Raw genomic sequence first — 22,204 nt, forward strand, 5'->3', positions numbered from 1 at the left:
GCGAGAGAGATTCTCCACAGACACCTTCTGGGTGGACGTGCCTCATCAGACGCACAGCCGGAGCCCGCGGTCCCGCGGAAGCTGCAGTGTTGGGGGTATTTTAAATGGCTCTTACTTGGGAGGAGGCGTGATTGTCACGTTCGAGCGTCTTCGCTCCCCACCCCCACTTGGCACCCGCCAGTGCGCGCCGCCACCTGAGCCTGGCAAGAGCCTGGGCGCACGCAGTCTTCAGCCTCTTCCTTTTGGCCTCTGGGGAGACTCGGCTCTGAGCCGGCCCGCCCGGCGGCCCCCGGGAGAACTCTTTACTTTTTGTTTGGAAGATCGGGGCCATTTCTTTATTCATCTCCGGGTCTCGCCCGAGGAGGGCAGGGAAGGCGAGGGACGCGAGTGGCGGGCCGGGCCGGGGGAGGGGAGGGTCGGGAGGGGAGGGGACTGGGTGTAGCCTGGAATTCTCCGTCCTCGTGTTCCCGGGCTGGCGCGCAGTCTCTCCCGGCGACAGCACCGTCGCCGCTCCGCTCGCCACCCCCGTCGTTTTCCTTGGGGGTCGGGTGAGTGGGGTCATGACGCGCCTCGGGGGCTGCTTGGGGCCGCGCCCCCGCTGAGCCGGGACGCGGCAGCGCAGCGCGCAGCCCCTCCGGCGGGGAGGCGGCGGGGGGTGGGGAGGGCGCTCGGGGTAGGGCGGGGTGGGGGCGGCGCGGAGGCCGCCAGGCTGGGGGGCTCTCCGCGCGGCCGCGGGCAGGAGGGCGTGTCTCCGGCCCGAGGGGACCCTCCCGAGGCGCGGCGCGCAACTCCCCGATGGTGGTGCCGCGGCTCCGGGAGAGCTCCGGGTCTCGCCTCCGCCGCCGCCGCCGCCGCCGTCGCCGCTGCCGCGGGCGCCACCACCGCCGCCGCCGCCGCCGTCGCCGCCCGAGCCCGCGCCGAGCGTGCGCCTCGCCCTCCTCCCGCGCCCGCTCTGCTCTAGGATGCTGCGGCAGGTTTTGCACAGGGGCTTGAGGACGTGTTTCTCCCGGCTCGGCCACTTCATTGCTAGTCACCCGGTCTTCTTCGCCTCGGCGCCCGTGCTCATCTCCATCCTGCTCGGCGCCAGCTTCAGCCGCTACCAGGTCGAGGAGAGCGTGGAGCACCTGCTGGCGCCCCAGCACAGCCTCGCCAAGATCGAGCGCAACCTCGTCAACAGCCTCTTCCCGGTCAACCGCTCCAAGCACCGGCTCTACTCGGACCTGCAGACCCCTGGGCGCTACGGCCGGGTCATCGTCACCTCTTTCCAGAAAGCCAACATGCTGGACCAGCATCATACCGACCTGATCTTAAAGGTGAGAGCGGGGCGGGCGCGGGGAGCCTCCGCCGGCGCGGCTGCGGCGGCCGGGCTGGCGGTGCGTGGGGGTCCGGGAGGGGAGCGCCGCCTCACCCATCCCGGGCGGCTTCTGTCGGGGCTCCTCTGCACCGCGCGCCCCTCGGCGGCCGCCGGGAGCTTCCCAGCTTCCTGGGCGGGGAGCGTCCCGGCTCGGCCCTACCCGCGCCGCCGCCGCCGCCACCCGGGCAGCTGCTGCAACAGTTGGGGCGGCGGCGGCCTCTGTGCGCTTGTTTTGGTCGCAGTGGGTTTGGGGGCGGGGAGGCTTTGGGGTAACTGGGCCAGGAAGGAGCAGAACGAGAGGAGAAGACACGCTGGAAAGCCCTGTAAACTTGAGAACAAAATACTATGTTCGGGAGACTCAGAGACCCCCTCTCCCCTGTCCCCAATTTTTTCTCTCCCTTCCTCTGGCCCCCGAAGTGTGTAGGGAAAGGCTGCTTGGAGGGGAAGGGAGGGAGCAGAGCACTATGAATTGGCATGGTGAGGAAAATTCCTCCCACCCACCCAGAAAGAGGCATGTTCCCTCCCGGGCCTGGGCAGGGGGTTGCCCTGCCATCCTCGCCACCCAGAGTGAGTTCGTGGTCTCTGTTTTCTAGGATAGGGTAGGATGCTTGTCACTCGCAGTTACAGCATCTTTCACAGTAGCTCCTTTCCTCTGAATGGCAAAAACTTCTTTGGGAAAAGAGGGACCCGATGCGCCTTTATTTGTGTGCATTTGGGCCTGGGGTGAGGGGCAGAGACCCGAGGGTGAGGACAGAAGCTGGTTGTGGGGCTCTGAGAAGAGCTCGGGCAACCTCGCAGCTGGTTGGACGGCGACATTCCCAGAAACAGGTTGTGCTCAGAGCCTGAGGTGGGAATTTGATGTGAAAAGTGAGGTGAATGGTGATAACTTTCAGCAAAGTTCCTAAGAAAAGCAGAGGAGTGAGGACGAGGGGTGGAAAACTGGACACCCTGGAAGAGAACAGCAAAAATAGGTGAGAAGGTTCTATTTGAGTCCCCAGTGAGAAGTTGGGGCTTGTTTACTGAAGGCTCTCCTCTGGGGAGGTCAGATAGGAAGCAGTCCCAGCTGGCCTCTTGGGGCTGAGGGGTGGCAGGTGCTGGTTACATGGGGGTCTTGGGCCCAGAGATGGGACTAGAGGCTGGTTAGATTTCTAGCCCGCTTATCCCATGGGAAGCCTGCCAGTGAACCTGGGCAACACTCTCCTCCTCTTTGCCCCTACAGGTAACCCTTTGTCTCTATAGACAGGCTAATTTTCCTATTTTATTTTCCTGCCTCTTTGTTGACATGTTATCAGTGGCAGTCAGTAATGAGGGGACTCTGACTAGGACTCATAGGAATTAGGACCTTCTGATGTGGGGGTGGCTCATGATATTTGTTTAATGGCACACAAGTCATCGCACTTATTCACACATTACGGAACATTAGTAACATTCATCCCAAGATGTTTGCTTTTCTCATGATTATACTTCCAACATTGAGGTGTTTTTGTTTTTTTATTTTCAATACTTCAGTGAATACATTTTGCCACCCAGATAAATGCTGCTCTGAACACTTTCACAAGAGAACATGTAGTAGATTCATCACAGGCTTAAGGAAACTATAATTTAGCAAGTCCTGACAGTTGGAAAGCTGCCCCATCTTTTGATAGATGATCTATTAAATAATGTTTCTCTTTGTGTGTTTTTCTGAGGTGAGGTTTCCACTGGCCTTTTTTTTCCTTACAAGCCATCATGCCACTGTGATGGACAGTCCCTAGCTACATTCACTCTCAAGGTTAATGAGACATCAACAGGCACATCAAAGCTCTTTTCAACTGGATTTTTTTCTCCCCTGTTTGATTTTGATCAGTTTGGGGGCAGAAAACTGTATTATAACAGAAGGCTGGGACTGGAGAGGGGAGCAGGAGGGGCAGCTTTGCTCACATGTCTAAAGGGCAACTTTAAAGGACAGTGGTTGAGTCAGTGGATTGTTTCAAGAAATGGAAAGGTTTTAAAGGGTTTACAGGTTCTAGGTGTCTGGGTAAAATCAACACCAAGCCAAGCAGTGGTCAAGCCATTTCTAGTTGATGGCCATCTGGGCAGATGAGTGCATACAGGTTATAACAAGCCGGTCTGTTGAAACCAAAGAAATAACCTCTCATTTTAAATGTATATATCCATTTTTTTTTCTGCATCCAACCCCTATTTTTGGTAGGTATGGAGCTGGGAAACAGGAAAATGGACCTTCAGTAGCCATGGTAATATAAAGTGTGGGAGAGAGTGCTTATCTTTTTTTTTTTCTTCCCTTTTTTTTCCTTTAGAGTCGTGATGAAGGTTTGTCCTTTACAAAAGGTGTTGGGAGTGAAAGAGTCACTGCTAACTACTATTGCCAGTGTTATTCTGATACTTTGTTACTGGCATCAAGGATAGCAGTTAACACTGTACAAAACCCAAGTCCCTGCCTGTTTTATGGATCACATTTGCAGTGTCGTGGACAAAGCATAACAAGGGTTTGAGGCTTTCTCAGGCCCTACTACGGCACTGGAGGAGATAACCTGCAGGGCTGTGCAGGGAACAGCTTTAAGCATGAGTGGACCTGTTCGATTGTCATAATTCTTTGGCACTGCACCTATTCAATGAAGGAGTAGCTCTCTCAAGATATTAGTCCAGCTACTTTCTGATTAAAAAAAAACAGGCTGGGAGGGGAGATGACAAAAAAAAAAGAAGGAAAGAAAGAAAAAGAAAAGCTAGGTTGACTGAGGGTAACCCAGAAAAACCTACATTTGAAATTCCAGCTGATATGGTTTGGAGGTACTTTTGCAAATCTGTGCATATGACAAGATTGCTATACCTGACTCTGGTGTAGAATTTGATCCTAAAAGAAGAGAGGGGTAACTCTCCTTCGCAGCGTTTTCCTCTGAGGGCTGTGAGGCGAAGATGCAATTTTGAGCGAAGTAGGTGGGCTCTGATGGTGCTAATAAGGGATCAACCATTAATTCCTGTACGTCTTTAAATAAATGTAGATATTCAAAAGTCTTCATTTCACTTGAAGATTAAATTTAGCTCATTATTATCTTTCAACAGAAAATCCATGATGTTATTCTCAGAGCACAATTCTGTGTAGGGCCTCGTGAGCTTTTACAGATAAGTTTCTTTGTGATCACCTGACATGAAGTGTAAGAAGGTCCTGTTGATAATTGATCAAAATAATAGTTGATTTATTTCAGCATCATCCATGTAGAGAGAAGAAATAGTTTTGCCCAGTCCTTATAAAAATGATATCACCTATAGCATGTTATAGGTCATAAACATGTAGTAGTTCAAATACAGCAAATGCCCTGGGGTAAACAGGAAAAGTGCTGTTACCCCATTTTACAGTTGAGAAAACTGCTCCTCAGAAGTTAACTGACTTGTCAAAGGAACAAAGGCAGGGGCAGAACCAGCTCTGGGATCCAGGCTTTTTGACTCCCAGTCCAGTGCTCTTTTCACTAAAATTTACTGCCTCTCGTTTGAGAAAATGAAACTACTTGAATGATTTAAAACATACAGTTTTTGCTATCCAGAAGAAGTATATTTGACCAAAGCCTTATATCCCATCCCATATCGTTGTTCTAACAGTGGTAATTAGATCATAAGGACATGTTCATTACTGATTCTGTCTGGTGTCCGTGAAAATCCACATATAGAAAACTCTAATAGTAATAGTAAAGCATAACAGGTTTGTAGTTAGCAACATACTAAGATAGACTATTTTGCTAGAGAAATCTCTGGATGAGTACATGACTCAATCTTTGTAGCTATTTCCTGTTTGGGTGTGCTGTTCATTGACAGGGACCAAGTGTATTCAACGCAAGTATCTCACACAGTTCCTGGCACATAGGAGTCCTCAAGAAATATTTGTTGAGTAGACCTGCCTGCCTTGACTCGACATTTATGTGATGAGTAAGGGAAATTCCATAGAAACTATTTTGAAATGTATTTTCAAAATGACATTTTTACTTTTATAACTTTAGAGGCAATTTTTTAGGCTTCTCTTTTTCCAAAATGCCATTCTTCCTTCCTTGATAACCTCTGTAGTCATATCAAAGCATATTTCAGTTTTGAAATTGGGCAGGGACGTTTCCTTTACACAATGTCCTCTTCTTTAGAGGAACCTCATAAAGCATTTTATTCCAAACCAAGAAAAGGGCACGTCCTCACCACATGGATATCCTTCCATTTACTGAGGAATCGCCTTTGGTTCAAATATCAAGTTTCTATTTCATTTAAACCTCTTATATTTAAATACATTGAATAGAATGAAGTTGCAAAACAAGATTAATAGACTTTAATTAGGAGCTACTTAATTCCGAATTTTCAAGAAGGGCAACATAACTGCTAGCTCAAGGTCACAAAGACCCTATAGCCGGATCAAAATCCCAGTTTTCCAAATACCGTCTCAGCCCCTTCAGTCATTATAGGACTCACCTTCACTTCTTCCTCAACAGTCTAGGAGTCGGCAAGTTCCGGTCTATTTTCAAGCCAAGAGTGAGTTTTTACATTTTGAAAAGTAAAATAACAGCTATAACGCCAACAAAGAAGAAGATGCTGCAGAGACCATATGTGGCTCACAAAGCTTAAAATATTTACTCTCTGGGCCTTTACGTTAAAAGTTACTATGCTGCATTCCAAAATTCCTTCACTGGAGCCATTTCAAGCAGTTAATATTGTAAAGATAACCTCTAAGGCCCTGGAGACGATTTGGCCCCCCAGGGAGACATGTTTGGTTGTCATAACTGGGGAGGGGCTGCACAGAGGCCCCGTATGCTGCTCACCCTCCTCCAGGGCACAGCCAGCCCCCGCACACACACACATCATTAGTGCTGAAGTGAGAAACCCTGCCCGCCTGGGTTTATTTGTGAGTTTCCTTTTGCCCGTGTTAGGGTTTTTTTTCAGCTACATTGATTATGTAACGTGAAAAAATGCCAAGGAGAAGTTCACACCCAAAAAGTCTTATAAAAGTTTGGGGGTAAATATGACCTCTGAGGAGATGTGCTCCTGGGCAACTGGGCAGAGACCAGATCTTCCCTAAGACGCAGTCATCTTGCTCTCTCCTATAGTCTAAATACTGCTCTAAAGGAACCCAAGAAACCAAAGGCGGTCTAACTGCTTGCATGGCAAAGCTGCTGGACTGGCACTGGCCTTTGCCATTCATCAATTAAGAGAGTCCCCGTTATCAGTAGCCTGTAAACTTCAATCTGTAATAGTTCCTGGCCATCTCCTGACAGTGTGATGGCTGACCTGCCGAGGAGGCAGCACTTTGTTGTCTATTCCAGACACTCAGCTTTTCTTTTTTTCTCTCTCTCTTTATTTTTTTTTAAATGTTATATTCAAAAAATATAAGCGGTCCCCATATACCCCCCACCCCCCTCACCCCACTCCTCCCACATCGACAGCCTCTTTCATCATCATGGCACATTCACTGCATTTGGTGATTACATTTTGGAGCACTGCTACACCACATAGATAATGGTTTACACTGTAGTTTAAACTCTCCCCAGTCCACCCAGTGGGCCATGGCAGGACATACGATGTCCAGCATCTGTCCCTGCAGTACCACCCAGGACAACTCCAAGTCCTGAAAATGCCCCCACATCGCATCTCTTCTTCCCTCTCCCTACCCTCAGCAGTCAGTGACATTCAGCTTTTCTGAGCATAAAGTGACAAAAGAGAGCTTACATCCAAGGAATGTGGAATCAAAGAACCTTGGGTTTGGAAGGGACCTCAAGGATTAACTTCATAGCCAAAATCTGCTCCAAGTATCTCAAGGTGCTTTGTTTGGTGAGGTGCTATGATGCCTTGAGCAGTCCGGTTCCTTCCAGCCAGTTACTCAAATGGATACTCTCAGAAAAGATGGAGCACAGGCCTGCAAAGGGCTGCATTTGTGCATCTGCTGGGCCAAAGCCAATTGCATTTTTGCACTTTAGTTTTGCATTGGGGGAAAACTCAGAAGGGATTAAGATCCCTTTTCATTGTCTTTTCATTTTGTAGAAGGTGATCCAAATACTCCAGGTAATGCCTAGGCTAGTCTGACCTTTGAGCACTTTTCAGTTCCATGGCCAGTATCTTCAAATGTCCATGCCACTTGTCTCATTTAGCTATCAGGAGCAATCTTGTACTTCACCATGTAGATAAACTTTGGGGACAAACTTGGGTTAAATTGCTCATTTAAATTGAAATTTATTTTTTTATTTTTTTAATTTTAATTGTTTTTTTAAAGATACATAGATCACAAAAAATGTTACTTTAAAAAATATATAAGAGGTTCCCATATACCTCACACTCACCCCACCCCACTCCTCCCATATCATCAACCTCTTTCATCAGTGTGGCACATTCATAGCATTTGGTGAATACATTTTGGAGCACTGCTACACGGCATGGATTATAGTTTACATTGTAGTTTACACTCTCCCCCAGTCCATTCAGTGGGTTATGGCAGGATCTATAATGTCCAGCATCTGTCCCTACAATATCATTTAGGACAACTCTAAGTCCCGATGATGCCCCCACATCACACCTCTTCTTCCCTCTCCCTGCCCTCAGCAACTACCACGGACTGTCTCCACATCAATGATACAATTTCTCCCATTGCTAGAGGCACAATACTTCTATAGTAGAAAACCAGTAAGTCCACTCTAATCCATATTTTAGTTTAAAATATAAACTAAAAATATTTAGTTTAAAATATGGATGAACTGAAACTTAAATATAAAGCTACAGTGTGAGAGGAAGCCCAGCTTTATAGTGACTCATATTACCTTGAAAGATGCTATAGTAGTGCAGGGAAGGATGATTATTTTTTAATTAACAAAAAAAAAAAAACCTTGAACTCTCTCAGGATTCAATCAGAACTCCAAACTTCACAGAACGGCTGGGCATTTTAACTGGTGATTCCTTATGATAAATAAGAGACGTAAGCTAAAAGAAGTTATTTGTTTCCTACCTGAGAGGTTGCAGAACGCTTTAGCACGAGAGCTAGAAAAATACTAGATGTTGGTGATCTGATCAACTTTGACCTTTGTGAATGCACCATCCGGTACCTGGCTTTGGTGAGCCCCAGATGATACCTGAGATAGACTCAAGCAGACCTTTGAAATCACCTGCTTGGTAGCACGTCACAGCAAGCAGGCCTGTCTGCAGCACTGCTTGCGCAGCCTCCGCCACACACTCGGAAGGCCACAGAACTTCCGAGGAACCCTGCCAGACTGATTTAATGACCAGCAGGGGAGGTGAGTAATCTCCAACCTTTAAAAGACAAAAAAAAAAGCAAGCAAATCAACACCAGTTGTTATGGGAAACCCTGAATATGTCCTTGCCTTCAACTTTAGAATTCATATTTTGAACAAAAGGAGGCAATGAGGGAATAGAGAATCTATTTTTATCTTCTTTCTCTCTAAGAAATCCTCTGGAGAATATTGTATCTGGTATTTTAAAGATCCCCGTTGTTTGATCTTCCACTTTAGGTTTACCTCCCAGGCTCCAAGTGCAGTGGAGACAAAGATTTGAGTGCAAGTGGTTATCTTGGGAGATGGTCTCGGCAGTGGGAAAATAACATAGGGAGTAGCAAGAAGCCAATCAAGGTGCAGTACTCAAGCAAGGGTCCACTGTGGGCAGCTGGGGCTCAGTCTCACTGTGGCACTCTGGGCAACATTATACGACATGTGTCCAGGTTACCCCAACTGTTAGCAAGGAGGCCAGATATTTACGTTACTCCCCATCAGTGGTTGATTCAGCTTCATCCATCTGAGGTCATTAAATATCTGACACTTCCAGATGCTGTATGTGCCCCTAAAGCCATAAGTATTTAAAACAAACGAATAAACAAAAAACCTCCAGGCAGTGTGCTATAGCTGTTTTCAGTAAGAGACCCTGACATGCAGAGGTGACTGTGAGCTGAGAAAATATGGGTGGGACCCCAAGAGAATCTGCCACAGAATCTTACACCCACCTGGGGTTTTAAATATAGAAATTGAGGGTCCAGGTTCACAGGGGATGTCATCTTGTTAAATGAAGGGATGAACATTACCCCATCTCCATGAGGCTTGGTGTCTACAGGCAAGAATAGCTATTTAGTTATTCTGGAATTTGACAAGCAAATTCCATCTTCAGTTTTGCCACTGGATCCTGGTAAAGATGATTCCAAACAGGGTCTGGGAACCCCTAGGCTTTGTCTAGAGTGGTAGTGGTCTTATATCCCCAACCTCGACATTTGAGTGACATGTATCTAGCCACTCTTCCCTTGATGAACTCAGAAGTCTGCGGGCCCACCTTCTCACAGCCCCATCTTCACATGTGGGCTTGTGTTGTTCTTCTCCGTAGAAATGCCTTCACTCCTTTTAAGTTGAATGCACTTGCCTCCTACTTCATGAGGTCTTCTCGGATTCATGGCTTCCTCCCTCCCTTAACTCTATCTGGCTTTTAGTCATATCCACATCCTTTAGTGCTTAACTCTAGACCATCAAGATGACTTGCTGTATTGTTGTGTGATAGTTTCTCTTGAGCATGATCATAAGTTTTTCAAGGTCAGGAACAATGTCTAATATACTTCCAAATCTCTCCTAGAGCCTGCTAGAATGTGGAGTGTGCAGCAGATGCTTAATACATTGTTGTTTGTTGGTGACTTGTTGGATGGGTAATGTACTCTCCTCCTTATTGATTTATTTTGGTCAAATGTAATTTTGCCTAGTAGCCTCGCCATGTGACTTCTTTAGATCTAGCTTCATTTTCATCCTTAAAAATCTTGGTTTCAAACTTGTGAATAAGCAATAAGCACCCATGCTGCTTTGGGATCTGCTGCCATTTACTTTACATGAGGAGAAAGTCTTAGAAAACCAACTATGTGACACCTCCTCTGGTCCAGGTACAATTCAGAAAGGCATAAACTTGACCTCAGTCTGGAAGTTGTCCATTCCCATGTGGGAGGGTGGGATGTGGGAGGATGGAACATGTTGCAGTTTCCAGCGAGTACCTTCGAAGTCAGCTCTCCAAGCTACAGATTTCCTTATTTGCATGAAGAAAAGTCTCAAAAACATTGGCCACACCCATGCTCTAAGGTAAACAACAAACACACTTTTTAAAGACCAAACACACATGATTTTCTCAGCTAGAGCATCAGTGCTTAAAAGATCACCATCCTGATGTTACTCAGTCTCTTTTGTCTTAGGAGTAGGCCCAGGATTACAGAAAATATTGTTCTAAGAGGTGATTTTTAAAAAATGATACTACTACAAGGTCAGTGTACCTCTAGTGAGTTTAATGGAAAAACTCTAACTACTAATTTTTTAGTTTTAAACATAGAAATTCCTTTGCCCATTTTTCCAGGAGGGTCTCCTGCTGTCATTAATTACCATGGCTTTGTCAATATCATCCAGTCATCTCAAGGAAAAAAAATAAATCTCTGCTGTGGAACTATCATTCTAAGTATGAAAGCAGTTTTTGTGATATTTAGTATCTTAATTTTGTGAGGTATGAGTTGTAGGCTTTTGTTTCGTTCTTGCTTTGGTTTAGCATCCAGGCAAGTGGCCTTACTGAGTAAAGGCCCTCAGACTTCATTGTGCGCACACATCATGTGGGCATTTTGGTGAAGTACAGTTCTTATTCAGCCTGTTTGGGGTGGGACCCTCAATCCTGCACCTCTCACAAACTCCCAGGTGATGCTGCTGGCTTGGGGACCAACATTAGCAAGGCTCAAATTTAGCTGTTGTGAACGGGACACTGGATTTGGTGTCAGGAAAACAATCCTCAAGTCCTCATAAGTATGTGACTTTGGGCAAGTCACCTAACCTCCCTAAGAAGCAGGTTGCTCATTTGCACTGGATGTAACAGCATCTCCAGCACCCACTTATGGTAAGGACACAATGAAACAAGGTACGTGAAGCACTGTGTAACCAGAGCCCTCTTTAAGGTGTGTTAGCATTATCATTATCACTGTTTGCTTTGAAAAGGACTGTTATTTCCTTCCATGCGCCAGCTCCTTCAGAGCCATTATTGCCTGTTGAGTAAAGACACATGCAGGCATTTTTCTCTTTGATCCAACAGGCAATAATGGGTGCTCAATCTACACTCTCAATACTCAGATTGGCAATTCGTTGGTCTTTAATGACTCCATCTCAGTCATTACAGGCGGCTGGATTCATGCTACTGCTGAGCCAGCAGCTCCTCCCACAGAAAGTTCTTAGGCTGGCAGAGCCGCTGATGGGTGGATCACATTCCAGCTCATTGAGATGCTTTCTCAAGGCCCAGAACCTCATCTTCATGCTCAGTGAGGGCTCTGCACGCAGAGCCTTAGTGGTCTGCCCAGGGAAGTGTCTTGGAATTAAAGGTTCTTGAAGACTGCAGGTTCAGGTTTCAAGGTTCTTTGGGCCACTTTTCACAGCCAGCCAAAAAGGGTTTCTCCAGCGATTTAAGTGAGAGAGTTGATCATTCTCTCTCACTTCATTTATATGAGTGTTTCCCTGAGAAATCTTGCCGACCTAAGTAGATCTGCAAGCATTTCAAAGGGAAGAGTGTTGTCAGAATTGCAGGAGATCAGGAAAACCAGGCAAAGTGATCATCGAGCCCTTTGAAGCTGTGAACTGTTGTAAAATTTTGCTGACTGCCGTTTTGATCATTTAGGTCAGTGCACTCCCCCTGCCACACATACACCTTTTTTAATCCCTTCTTACAGGGTCCTAAAAGAAATCTATAATTATTTAGGCTCAGAATCAAATCCAGCAAAGAAAATTCCTATCCCACCTGGTTCTCTATGCCTGAATTCTTGAAACAAAACTAACCTCAGTTTAAGAAGGGTTAGCAGCACTTCTAAAACTTGAATGTACCTTTTTTTCCACCATTTTTTGTCTTTATTTATTTTTTTGTTATATTAAAAAAATACGAGGTCCCCATATACCCCCCACCCCCTACTCCTCCCCACATAACTACAACCTCCTCCATCATCATGAGACATTCACTGCATTTGGTGAATACATCTCTGAGCACCACTGCACCTCATGGTCAACGGTCCACATCATAGCCCACACTCTCCCACAGTCCACCCAGTGGGCCATGGGAGGACACACAATGTCCAGTAACTGTCCCTGCAGTACCACCCAGGACAGCTCCAAGTCCCGAAAATGCCCCCACATCACATCTCTTCCTCCCACTCCCTACCCCCAGCAGCCACCGTGGCCACTTTCTCCTCACCATGTACTTCTAATCGCCTTGCAAATTCATTAACATGCAGATTCTGATTCAGTAGGTCTTGGGCAGGCCCTGAGATTCTGCACTTCTAACAAGCTCTTAGAGATTGCTTGGGGATGCTGCCGCTGTGGTTCTGAAGAGCACACTTTGAGTACAGCAGGGCTTTAGTGGACCTGGGGAACCTTGCTGAACCTTTGTGTACCCTAATTTACTTGCCTCCTTAGTCTAAAGTAGTGCTTCTCCAACTTGAGGGAATATCACCTGGAGGGCCTGTCCAAACTCAGACCCCATACCCAGAGTTTCTGATTCTGTAGAACTGGGGTGGGGCCCAAGAATCTGCACTTCTAACAGCTTCCCAAGGTGATGCTGTTCCCACTGGTTCAGAAACCACACGTTGAGAGCTAATTCCCAGGAATTAGCTGTCAGGACTCATTCTAAAAGTGAAGTCTTTCCATGTAGAAGCTGGCCAACAGGTACAAGCAGAATGTAAAAGTTATTTGGAAAGCAGTGAATTCTGCATGATATTGTAATAGCTATTGTGTAAAGAGTACTACATGTATCTGAACCTTTTAAGTTTGCAGTTTAAGGCAGGTATATCAGACAGAGGGGCCTGTCACTAAGTGCTGGATTTCCAAAAAAAGGGGCTGAGTAGAGGAAAGGACACCTGAGATGGAGGGAGAAAGAGAAATGTCACATACACGGCCACCCTGTAAAATTGTTATCACACCATGTGACTTCTGAAATGTCCTTTCTTCTAAGGGCTTCCCGCACAGGGTAAGCTGCCATTTGCCTTTGCAGGAACTTCCCTTAAAGCAAACCAGAAGGCCCAGCAGGTACAAATAGGAGCTACACGTGGCGTTTCTGGGACAGGGACTCATTCTGTGGTTGCCAAAGGTCAGGTGTCCACAGGAAGGGCCTTGCCAGCTAATTTTCAGTATAAACTACTGTTTGATGTCTGTGCTGCTAGAAAGAGGTGGAAAAGAACTGGAACGAAGTTCAGTAAGTACTGGCTTTGGCAGAATGAGTGAGCATTGTTTCAGAAACCCAAAGTTCTGTGTTTGAGATCGTGAACCATGAATGTATCCTTGAGCAAGTCACCTAACCTCTTCAATGTCATGATCCTCACCATAAAATGGGACAAGCAATATTGTCATTACAGGGTTATGGAAATAAAAGGAGATAATGTGTATATACAAACTTTATAACCTGCAAACTGCCTAAGGCCACAGAAATATCTCACAAGATCTGCATTGAATACATAAGCACACTTTTGTCTAGGGCAAGAGAACCAGCCTACCTGGATGCCCAGGGGAGGAGGACAGACACCTTAGTTACCCAGTCGGCCTGTTTGCATCATCATCTCCTTTTGTAAAACGTGTATAGTCAGTGATCATCATCATCTCCTTTTGTAAAAAGTGTATAGTCAGTGATCGCTTTTGGGCAACCAGAAGCTTTGCTGATATGGCCTTATACTCCCAGGTAATGGGAGTATATTGCAGCGGTCTATGGTTTTATGATGAATGATCCAAGGAGAAAAATATTGCATATCTGATTGTCCATTGTCTACACATACAAAGCCTAAGATATGCACTGTCTACTTCAGAAGCTACTAGCCACATGAGGTTGTTAATTTAAATTTAAATTGATTAAAATTAAGGACAATTAAAAACTCAGTACTTCAGTTGCCCTAGCCATTTCTCAAGTGCTCAAAAGCCACATGTGCTTGTATTGGACAATGCAAATAAAGAACTTTTTTGCATCATTGGATAAGGCTCTATTGGACAATGCTGCTTTTCACAAATAAAATAACTGACACACGATAAGGTCATATAACATATAAGTGGTGGAACCAAGATGCAAACACAGGTCTTGCTTCTAAAGCATCATTTTAAAACTAACTACAGCAGACTGCCTCATGAAATACAGAAATAGTTGAGGAAGGCATGGCGCCTGCTCTTGAGGAACTTACAAGTTAGTGGGGTTTGCAGACATGTAAGCCCCTAATTCTAACTACATACAAAGTACAGTAGACTAAAAGAAATGAGTACTAGACATTTAACTAAAATCCACAGAAATCATAGAAGGAGTGCTTAATCTGGAGAGGAGAGATTTGGGAAGGCTTATGGCCTTGAAGTAGTATTTCACTGAATAGCAGAGTAAAGAGGAACTTTCCATTTCAGCCCCTACCTGTAAAGAGCTTAGAAGTCATTGCTCCCCTTCTTTGCAACAAGACAACTGAAAATCAACAACTTTTCTTAGAGACATCAGAGAACCGAGGTCACAGGTCAAACTGACACCCCCACAAACACACCATCTGGAGAGACAGGTGTATTCAAAGAGAAACAGATGACAAGATCTGCTTACCTGGAGCAGAAGCCACAGAAGCCACAAACTGGTGAGGACATTTAGAAAACAATTTTGACAAATTGTGAGAGGCTAAGTGTGGACTAACTGGAGAGGGAGAAACTCCTTGGGGCCTGCAGTCATAGCCTTTGTGGTGGGGATAGGGAGAGAGAGGGGTGGGGGAGTGCTTCTGACTTGCCTGGGCTCTCCCTCTAGAAATCCCACCAGCCTCTCATGGTGAAGATTTGAGGGAGATGGGTACCTTCATGGCTCTGGCAAGTGGAGGGGGAAAGTAATGATTGTAAAACTCACAAACCCACCCATAGCTGTCATCTCTAAAAAGGCTTACTCGCCAGGGAAAAGGACTTTGCCAGAGTACAATGCCGAAATCTTATCCCAGAGGACAGAAGGGAATTCCTCCCCACTACAACCCCCTTCAGTTAAGGGCAGGGGCAGAGGCAACAGGGATCAGGCTTCAAGGAAAGAGATTGGGAATGCTGCCATCAGGGAAGTGTGTAGGGGGAGGGGGGAAATCAATACCACTGGAGAAATATTTGTCAAGGTCCCATTGAAAACCAAGATTTAACCAGAAACTTATATAACATTTCCCCTCCCAACATTTCACTACCACACCAACAGGGTTCCAGCAAAATAATAGTGTATTACAACTGAAAGAGCTGCAAGATGCAGACTAGTACATAGCAAAGGGAAAAAAAAATTGAGGAGAGGAAAAACAAGGCCCATAGAGGAAGTTGACGCTTCTATTACCTATAGCTATAATAAGCATTAGATCTATCCAATTTCTAACCAGATTAGCAAAAGTCCTCACACTAAAGAACTGTTTAGCTCAGTTCAGCTTTTGACAAAAAGTCATAAGACATGTCAAAAGAAGCAAACATATTCTGAAAAGAAAAAGGAATCATCGGATCAGGACTCAGATGTGACACAAATGTTAGAATTACTAGACAGGGAATTTAAAATAATTATGATTAATATGTTAAGGCGTTTAATGGAGAAAATAGACAGCATGCTAAAAACAGATGGAAAATGTAAAGAGTGATGGAAACAGGATCAGGAAGAATGCAAAAGAAATGCTAGATATCAATAACACCGTAACAGAAAGGAAGAATCCCTTTGATGGACTCATCAGTATGTTCAGCATGGCCAAGGAAAGAATCAGTGCGTTTGAAGATAACTCAATAGAAACTTCCCAAATTGAAACACAAAGAAATAAAACAGTGAAGAAAACACAGAACATCCAAGAACTGTGGTACAAAATCAAAAGGTATAATTTATACATAATTAAAATATCAGAAGGAGAAGGAAGAGAGAATGCAGAAGAAATATTTGAAGGAATAATGGCTGAGAACTTTCTAAAACTAATGATAGACACCAAAACACAGTTGAGTTCAGGAAGCTCAGAGACCACCAAGGGGGATAAATACCAAAAAATCTCACTTTGGCTTATCATATTCAAACTGCAGAAAAGCAGAGTCAAAGAGAAAATCTTAGAAGTCAGAGACAAAAACCACCTTATCTCAGGGGAACAGGGCTAAGAATTACATCAAAATTCTCATAAGAGGGAAACGGACTTTGGCCCAGTGGTTAGGGCGTCCGTCTACCACATGGGAGGTCGGCGGTTCAAGCCCGGGGCCTCCTTGACCCGTGTGGAGCTGGCCCAAGCGCAGTGCTGATGCGCGCAAGGAATGCCGTGCTACACAGGGGTGTCCCCCGTGTAGGGGAGCCCCACGCACAAGGAGTGCACTCATAAGGAGAGCCGCCCAGTGCGAAGGAGGGAGCAGCCTGCCGAGGAATGGCGCTGCCCACACTTCCCATGCCACTGACGACAACAGAAGCGGACAAAGAAACAAGACGCAGCAAAAAGACACAGAAAACAGACAACCGGGGGAGGGGAGGGGAATTAAATAAATAAAAATAAATCTTTTTAAAAAAATTCTCATAAGAAAGAAAGCACACAAGAAGAGAGTAAAGTGAAATATTTAAAGTCTTGAAAGAAAAAACCCCACCAACCTAGAATTCTATATCCAGCAAAAGTTTCCTTCAGAGTTATGGTCATGGCCGATGGGGTTAACTACCAGGGCAGATGGCCCCTCTTTGGAAATGGTGTTTATGTGTGATGAATCTGGACTCAGATGGGATCTCCCTTCATAAGACTTTCATGCTAATGTGCTGGAGGTGCAGTTAATGTTGGGGTTTAAGATATATTTAGGGGATTTGAATCTCTGGACTGACAATGTGATAGCCAGATCCTGAGCCTCAACAGACTCCAGCACCTACAATCTGATTTATTGGACTTACCACACTCAGCTAAGATGGAGGTGAAGAAGGACAACCACCACACCATGGAGCCTAGAGTGATTACAACTGAAAATGGGAGGATTGCATCCAGCATCCAGGTGGAATCTGAGCCTCCTCTTGACATAAAGGTGCAATGGACACAACCAATCCAGTGTCCACATAGAAGAGGTGGCATTGGATTGGGAAAAGTGGACATAATGGACAAAGGGTATGGGGAAAGGCAGGAAGAGATGAGAGGTGGAGGCGTCTTAGGGACATGGAGCTGCCCTGGATGGTGCTTCAGAGGTAATCACCGGACATTGTAAATCCTCACAGGGCCTACATGATGGAATAGAGGAGAGTATGGGCCATGATGTGAACCAATGTATATGAGGTGCAGAGGTGCCCAAAGATGTACTTACCAAATCCAATGGATGTGTCATGATGATGGGAACGAGTGTTGTTGGGGGGGGGGGAGAGGGGGGGTGGGGGGGTGGGGTTGAATGGGACCTCACATATATATTTTTAATGTAATATTATTACAAATTCAATAAAAAATAAAAAAATTTAAAAAAAAAAAAAAAAAAAAAAAAAAAAAAAAAAAAAAAAAAAGTTTCCTTCAAAAATGAAGGAGATATACTTTCTCAGACAAATAAAAACAGAGAATTCATATCAGCAGAACTGCCCTGCAAGATACATTAAAAGTTCTTCAAGCAGAAGTACAATGGTATAGGTCAGAAACTTACATGAACATAAAGAAAAATGTCAGAGATGGAAAAAATGAGGGTAAAATACAGTCTTTTATTTTTCTTCTCCTTAATTGATCTAAAAGGTTACTGTCTATTTAAAGCAACAGTAACAATGCATTGGGTGATTATAGCATATGGGTAAATGAAATGAATTGCAATAATGTCATGAGGATGGGAATGAGAAATAGGAACTACTCCAATATAGAGTACCTACCCTGTCATGAAGCAGTATAAAATTATTTGAGGGCTGACTTGGATTAGTTAAAAACGTGTATTGTGGCGGCGGACTTGGCCTAGTGGTTAGGGCATCTGTCTACCACATGGGAGGTCCGCAGTTCAAACCCCGGGCCTCCTTGACCCGTGTGGAGCTGGCCCATGCTCAGTGCTGATGCGCGCAAGGAGTGCCGTGCCACGCAGGGGTATCCCCACATAGGGGAGTCCCATGCGCAATTAGTGTGCCCCATAAGGAGAGCCGCCCAGCGTGAAAAAAAGTGCAGCCTGCCCAGGAATGGTGCTGCCCACAGGGAGAGCAGACACGTCAAGATGATGCAACAAAAAGAGACACAGATTCCCATGCCGCTGACAACAGATGTGGACAAAGAAAAAGACGCAGCAAATAGACACAGAGAACAGACAACCGGGGTAGGGGGGGAATGAGAGAGAAATAAATAAATAAATAAATAAATCTTTAAAAAAAACAAAACAAACGTGTATTGTAAACTCTAGGACAACCATTAAAATATTTTAAACATAAGTATATAATGATACTCTAAGAGAGGAAATAGAATGGAATCATGTAAATGCCCTGTTAAAATCAGAAGAGGCTGAAAAAGAGGGGGAGAAAACAAAGAACAAATGCAATAAATGGAAGCATTATAAACAATAATCATTTTATATGTGAATAGTCTAAATATCCTAATTAAAAGACAAAGTATGTCAAAGCAGATCAGGATAAAATAAAACCCAACTATATGTTGTCTACAAGAAATCCACTTTAAATATAAAGATTTAGATAACTTAAAAGTAAAGGGATAGTGAAAGATAGACCATGCGAACACAAATCAAAAGAAAGTTGAAGTGGCTATATTAATTTCAACCAAAGCAGACTTCAGAAAAAGGAAGATTATCAAGGATAAAGAGCAACATGACATAATGACAAAGGGGTTGATTCTCCAAGAAACTATAACAATCTTAAACATGAATGCACCTAATAAAAGAGCATCAAAATGCATGAGGCTAAATTGATAGAACTGAAAGGAGAAATAGATAAATCCACTATTATAATTGGAGATTTCACCACTCCTGTGTCATTGCTAGAGCTCTGTAATTGTAATGAGTAAGTATATATATGACATGGATAGAGTAAGGGACAGGCTATCTGGGGAGCATCATGATCTAGCTTTTATAAGGACAGGTTTTATACAAGTGTAGAGGTTAAATTGAAGAAGCAAGACATTGGAGATAGGGAGAACCCCTCTTCCACTCAGGGGTCTACTGTAAGACTGTAAACAAGAGACCTCCTGTTTTGGATAATTGCATAAGGAGAAGAAAAGAGATAGATTAAAACACCATTTTCCAAAATTATTGAAAAAGTTAGCTTTGGAACTCAAAAAAAAAGGGGAGGGGGTGTTCTGGGACCAGATAACTTTGAGAAACAATACATGAGCTATCCCCATATTGGATTCCCATGCCGGACGCACAATGGCATATTAAAGTTCTTCTGTAAAGAAACCTATTTAACTCTGTCTAGCTCAACATTTCTCAAGTTTATTTGATTTATGGATGCTTTTTACTTTTTTTGGTGATCCCTATAAACATTCCTAGGGTCTAAAGAGACCAATGTGCTTCAGAACACACACTGAAAATACTAGTTCCATACTAAATGGAACCAATAATACTTGGGGTTCATTGCATCTGAACACGGGGGAAACACAGGGGAAAGGGTGATGTTGGCTTAGAAGTTTCCCACCTGGATGAAGAGAAAGAGGATGATGCTTTGAACCATAATAGGAAATAGGTGGAAGAACAAATTGGGAGGAAAGATTTAGCTTCTGGACATAAACCATTTGGAAAATTGGCAGAACATGTATTTGCAAATCTTCAGGAGGCAGATGGGAATTCAGATCTGGAGTTTGGAAAAGAGGTGAAGTGTTGACGTGAACTGGGGATTACTCTGCATAAAGGTGACAAGTCAAGCCATGGAGGTGGAATTCATTGCCCAAGAAAAGTTTATTCAGTGACAAGATCAGAAGTGCCAGAGACAGAATAGTGAGTAATCCTGGGTGAAAGGGAGGGGCTCGGTCAAACTACAGATATTTACTGACCACCTTCTGTTTTCCAGGCACATAGTAGAGGATGCAGCAGTGAACAAACCATGCCCCATGCCTTAATGGAACCTATTGCATTCCCATGGATATTTCAACATGCTTAACCATCTCAGCTATTTTCAAGTAGTCCTTTGATGTGGTATTATTGACTTAACTGTGATATCTGTTGAGAGGTTCTGGAAAATGAGGACTGGAAAGTATCTTTGGCTGTATCTGCTTAGAAGTCACTATTGAGTTTTGGTTGAATGCTGGGATAGAGTCTAGCCTGGAATGGTTTGAGAAGTGAGTGGGAGTTGAGGAAATGAAGTTAACAAGCATAAAGCGTACTCTTTGTAGTACAGTTGGAAACAGTTCCATGTAAAGGACTCCTTAAAGAAGGGGTGATGGGGAATAAGTTGGAAAGGAAGTAGGGCCAACAAAGGCTTTTTTAAAAAAATGTAGAGGGACATGAGCATGTTTCAAAGCTCATTGGAAGAAATAGTTCGAGTTTGAGAATATGAGAAAAGAAGGGATAAACTGTACTAAGAAGAATGACAAGAAAGCCAGAACACAACAATAGGAATTAGCTTTAGAGAGAAGGAAGATCATGGCCTCGATTTTCACAGGAGGAGAGAATGGGAGCAGATATAGGTGTTTTTATGGATATGGTAGCAGCAGGTTGAAGGTAATTCCCATCCAATGACTTGGGTTTTCTCTGTGAGATAGAAAACTAGGTTGGCAGCTGAAAGTGTCTTCTCAGGTGCTACAGAAAGAGATCATTCTTCTAATATCTGTGGGCTTGGAGGCCAATTAACAACGGAATAAGAAGAGACTAGGTGGTAAAGTGGTACAGTCTCATTCATAGAATTTGGGTATCAAAGCAAAGAGTTTCTCCTTCCTGCTTGTGTCAAGATGGGCAAAAGTATAGAGAATAAATTGAAATGGAGGTGAGAGACAAGCTGAGAGAGTTCACACTAGATACATTTAAATTCCAGTGAGAATATAGATTATGTAGAAGGGAAGATTTCTTAACTCTGAGAGTTGTTTGGCATTTGAATGGATCATCAAAAGAAACTAAAATGATCTACAATGATTTAAATCAAGGTTTCTTAACCTTTTTTTTCCATGGACCCCTTTGCCAGTCAGGTGAAAACCACCGACCCCTTACTAAGGCCACACTATACTATGTATTATTTAATAAATATATCATATCCACACTAACGCGTTCCCACAAGAATAATGTTTTTTTGAACTTCAGTTCAAACTCACAGACCCCTGGTTAAGAACCCCTCATTTAAACAGATGCTCGAGGTTCACACAGTTTTCAAATCCCATCACATAACTGAGTGGTTCTTAATCCTGGTTACATAGTAGAATCACCTGAGGAATTGAAAAATGCCATGACCAAGCCATATACCATTGGTCTGAAAACAGTGTGATCTACTCCAGATGTGGTCCACAGACTGGCAGCTGCAGCAGCAGCCGCCACATCCCCCGGGAGCTTGTTAGAAATGCAGACTCTCAGGCTCCACCCAGACCTACTAAATCAGAATCTGCATTTTAGTAAGACCTCCAGGTGATTTGTGTGCACATGAAAATCTGAGATGCACTGGACTGGATCATGATGGAGGGTGGGGCCCAGACATTGGTATATTTTTACAACTTCCCCAGGAGATTCTAATGTGCAAGCAGAGTTGAGAACTGCTGCTGCATAGAAAAAGTGGTAATGTAAAAACTGTCTTAAAATCATGTAGTATTCTACACCAAAAAAAAGCGTGCATGCAAAAACTTGTGAAAACTAAGTAAAGTCTGTAGTCATAATAATAGTCTATGAAGGCAATTTGCTGGTTTTGAGTGCCTTCTACAATTACATAAGAGGTTATCATTGGGGGAAGCTGAGTGAAGGATACATGGGAACTCTGTACTATATTTACAATTTCTTGTGAATCTTAAATTTC

General features: G+C 44.3%; 1 protein-coding gene across 1 annotated transcript in view; it reads left to right on the forward strand.

Moving 5' to 3' along the window:
* The first annotated feature begins 747 nt into the window (after positions 1–747).
* The window catches only part of PTCHD1 (patched domain containing 1), a 59,305-nt gene continuing 37,848 nt past the window's right edge, over positions 748–22,204 (forward strand). Inside the window, exon 1 of the mRNA XM_004465457.5 lies at positions 748–1,313. Within this exon, the coding sequence (XP_004465514.1) occupies positions 963–1,313 (351 nt within the window). The 5' untranslated portion in view covers positions 748–962. The remainder of the gene's footprint in view (positions 1,314–22,204) is intronic.

This window comes from Dasypus novemcinctus, chromosome X (assembly GCF_030445035.2).
Source record: "Dasypus novemcinctus isolate mDasNov1 chromosome X, mDasNov1.1.hap2, whole genome shotgun sequence".
Classification (NCBI taxonomy): Eukaryota; Metazoa; Chordata; class Mammalia; order Cingulata; family Dasypodidae; genus Dasypus; species Dasypus novemcinctus.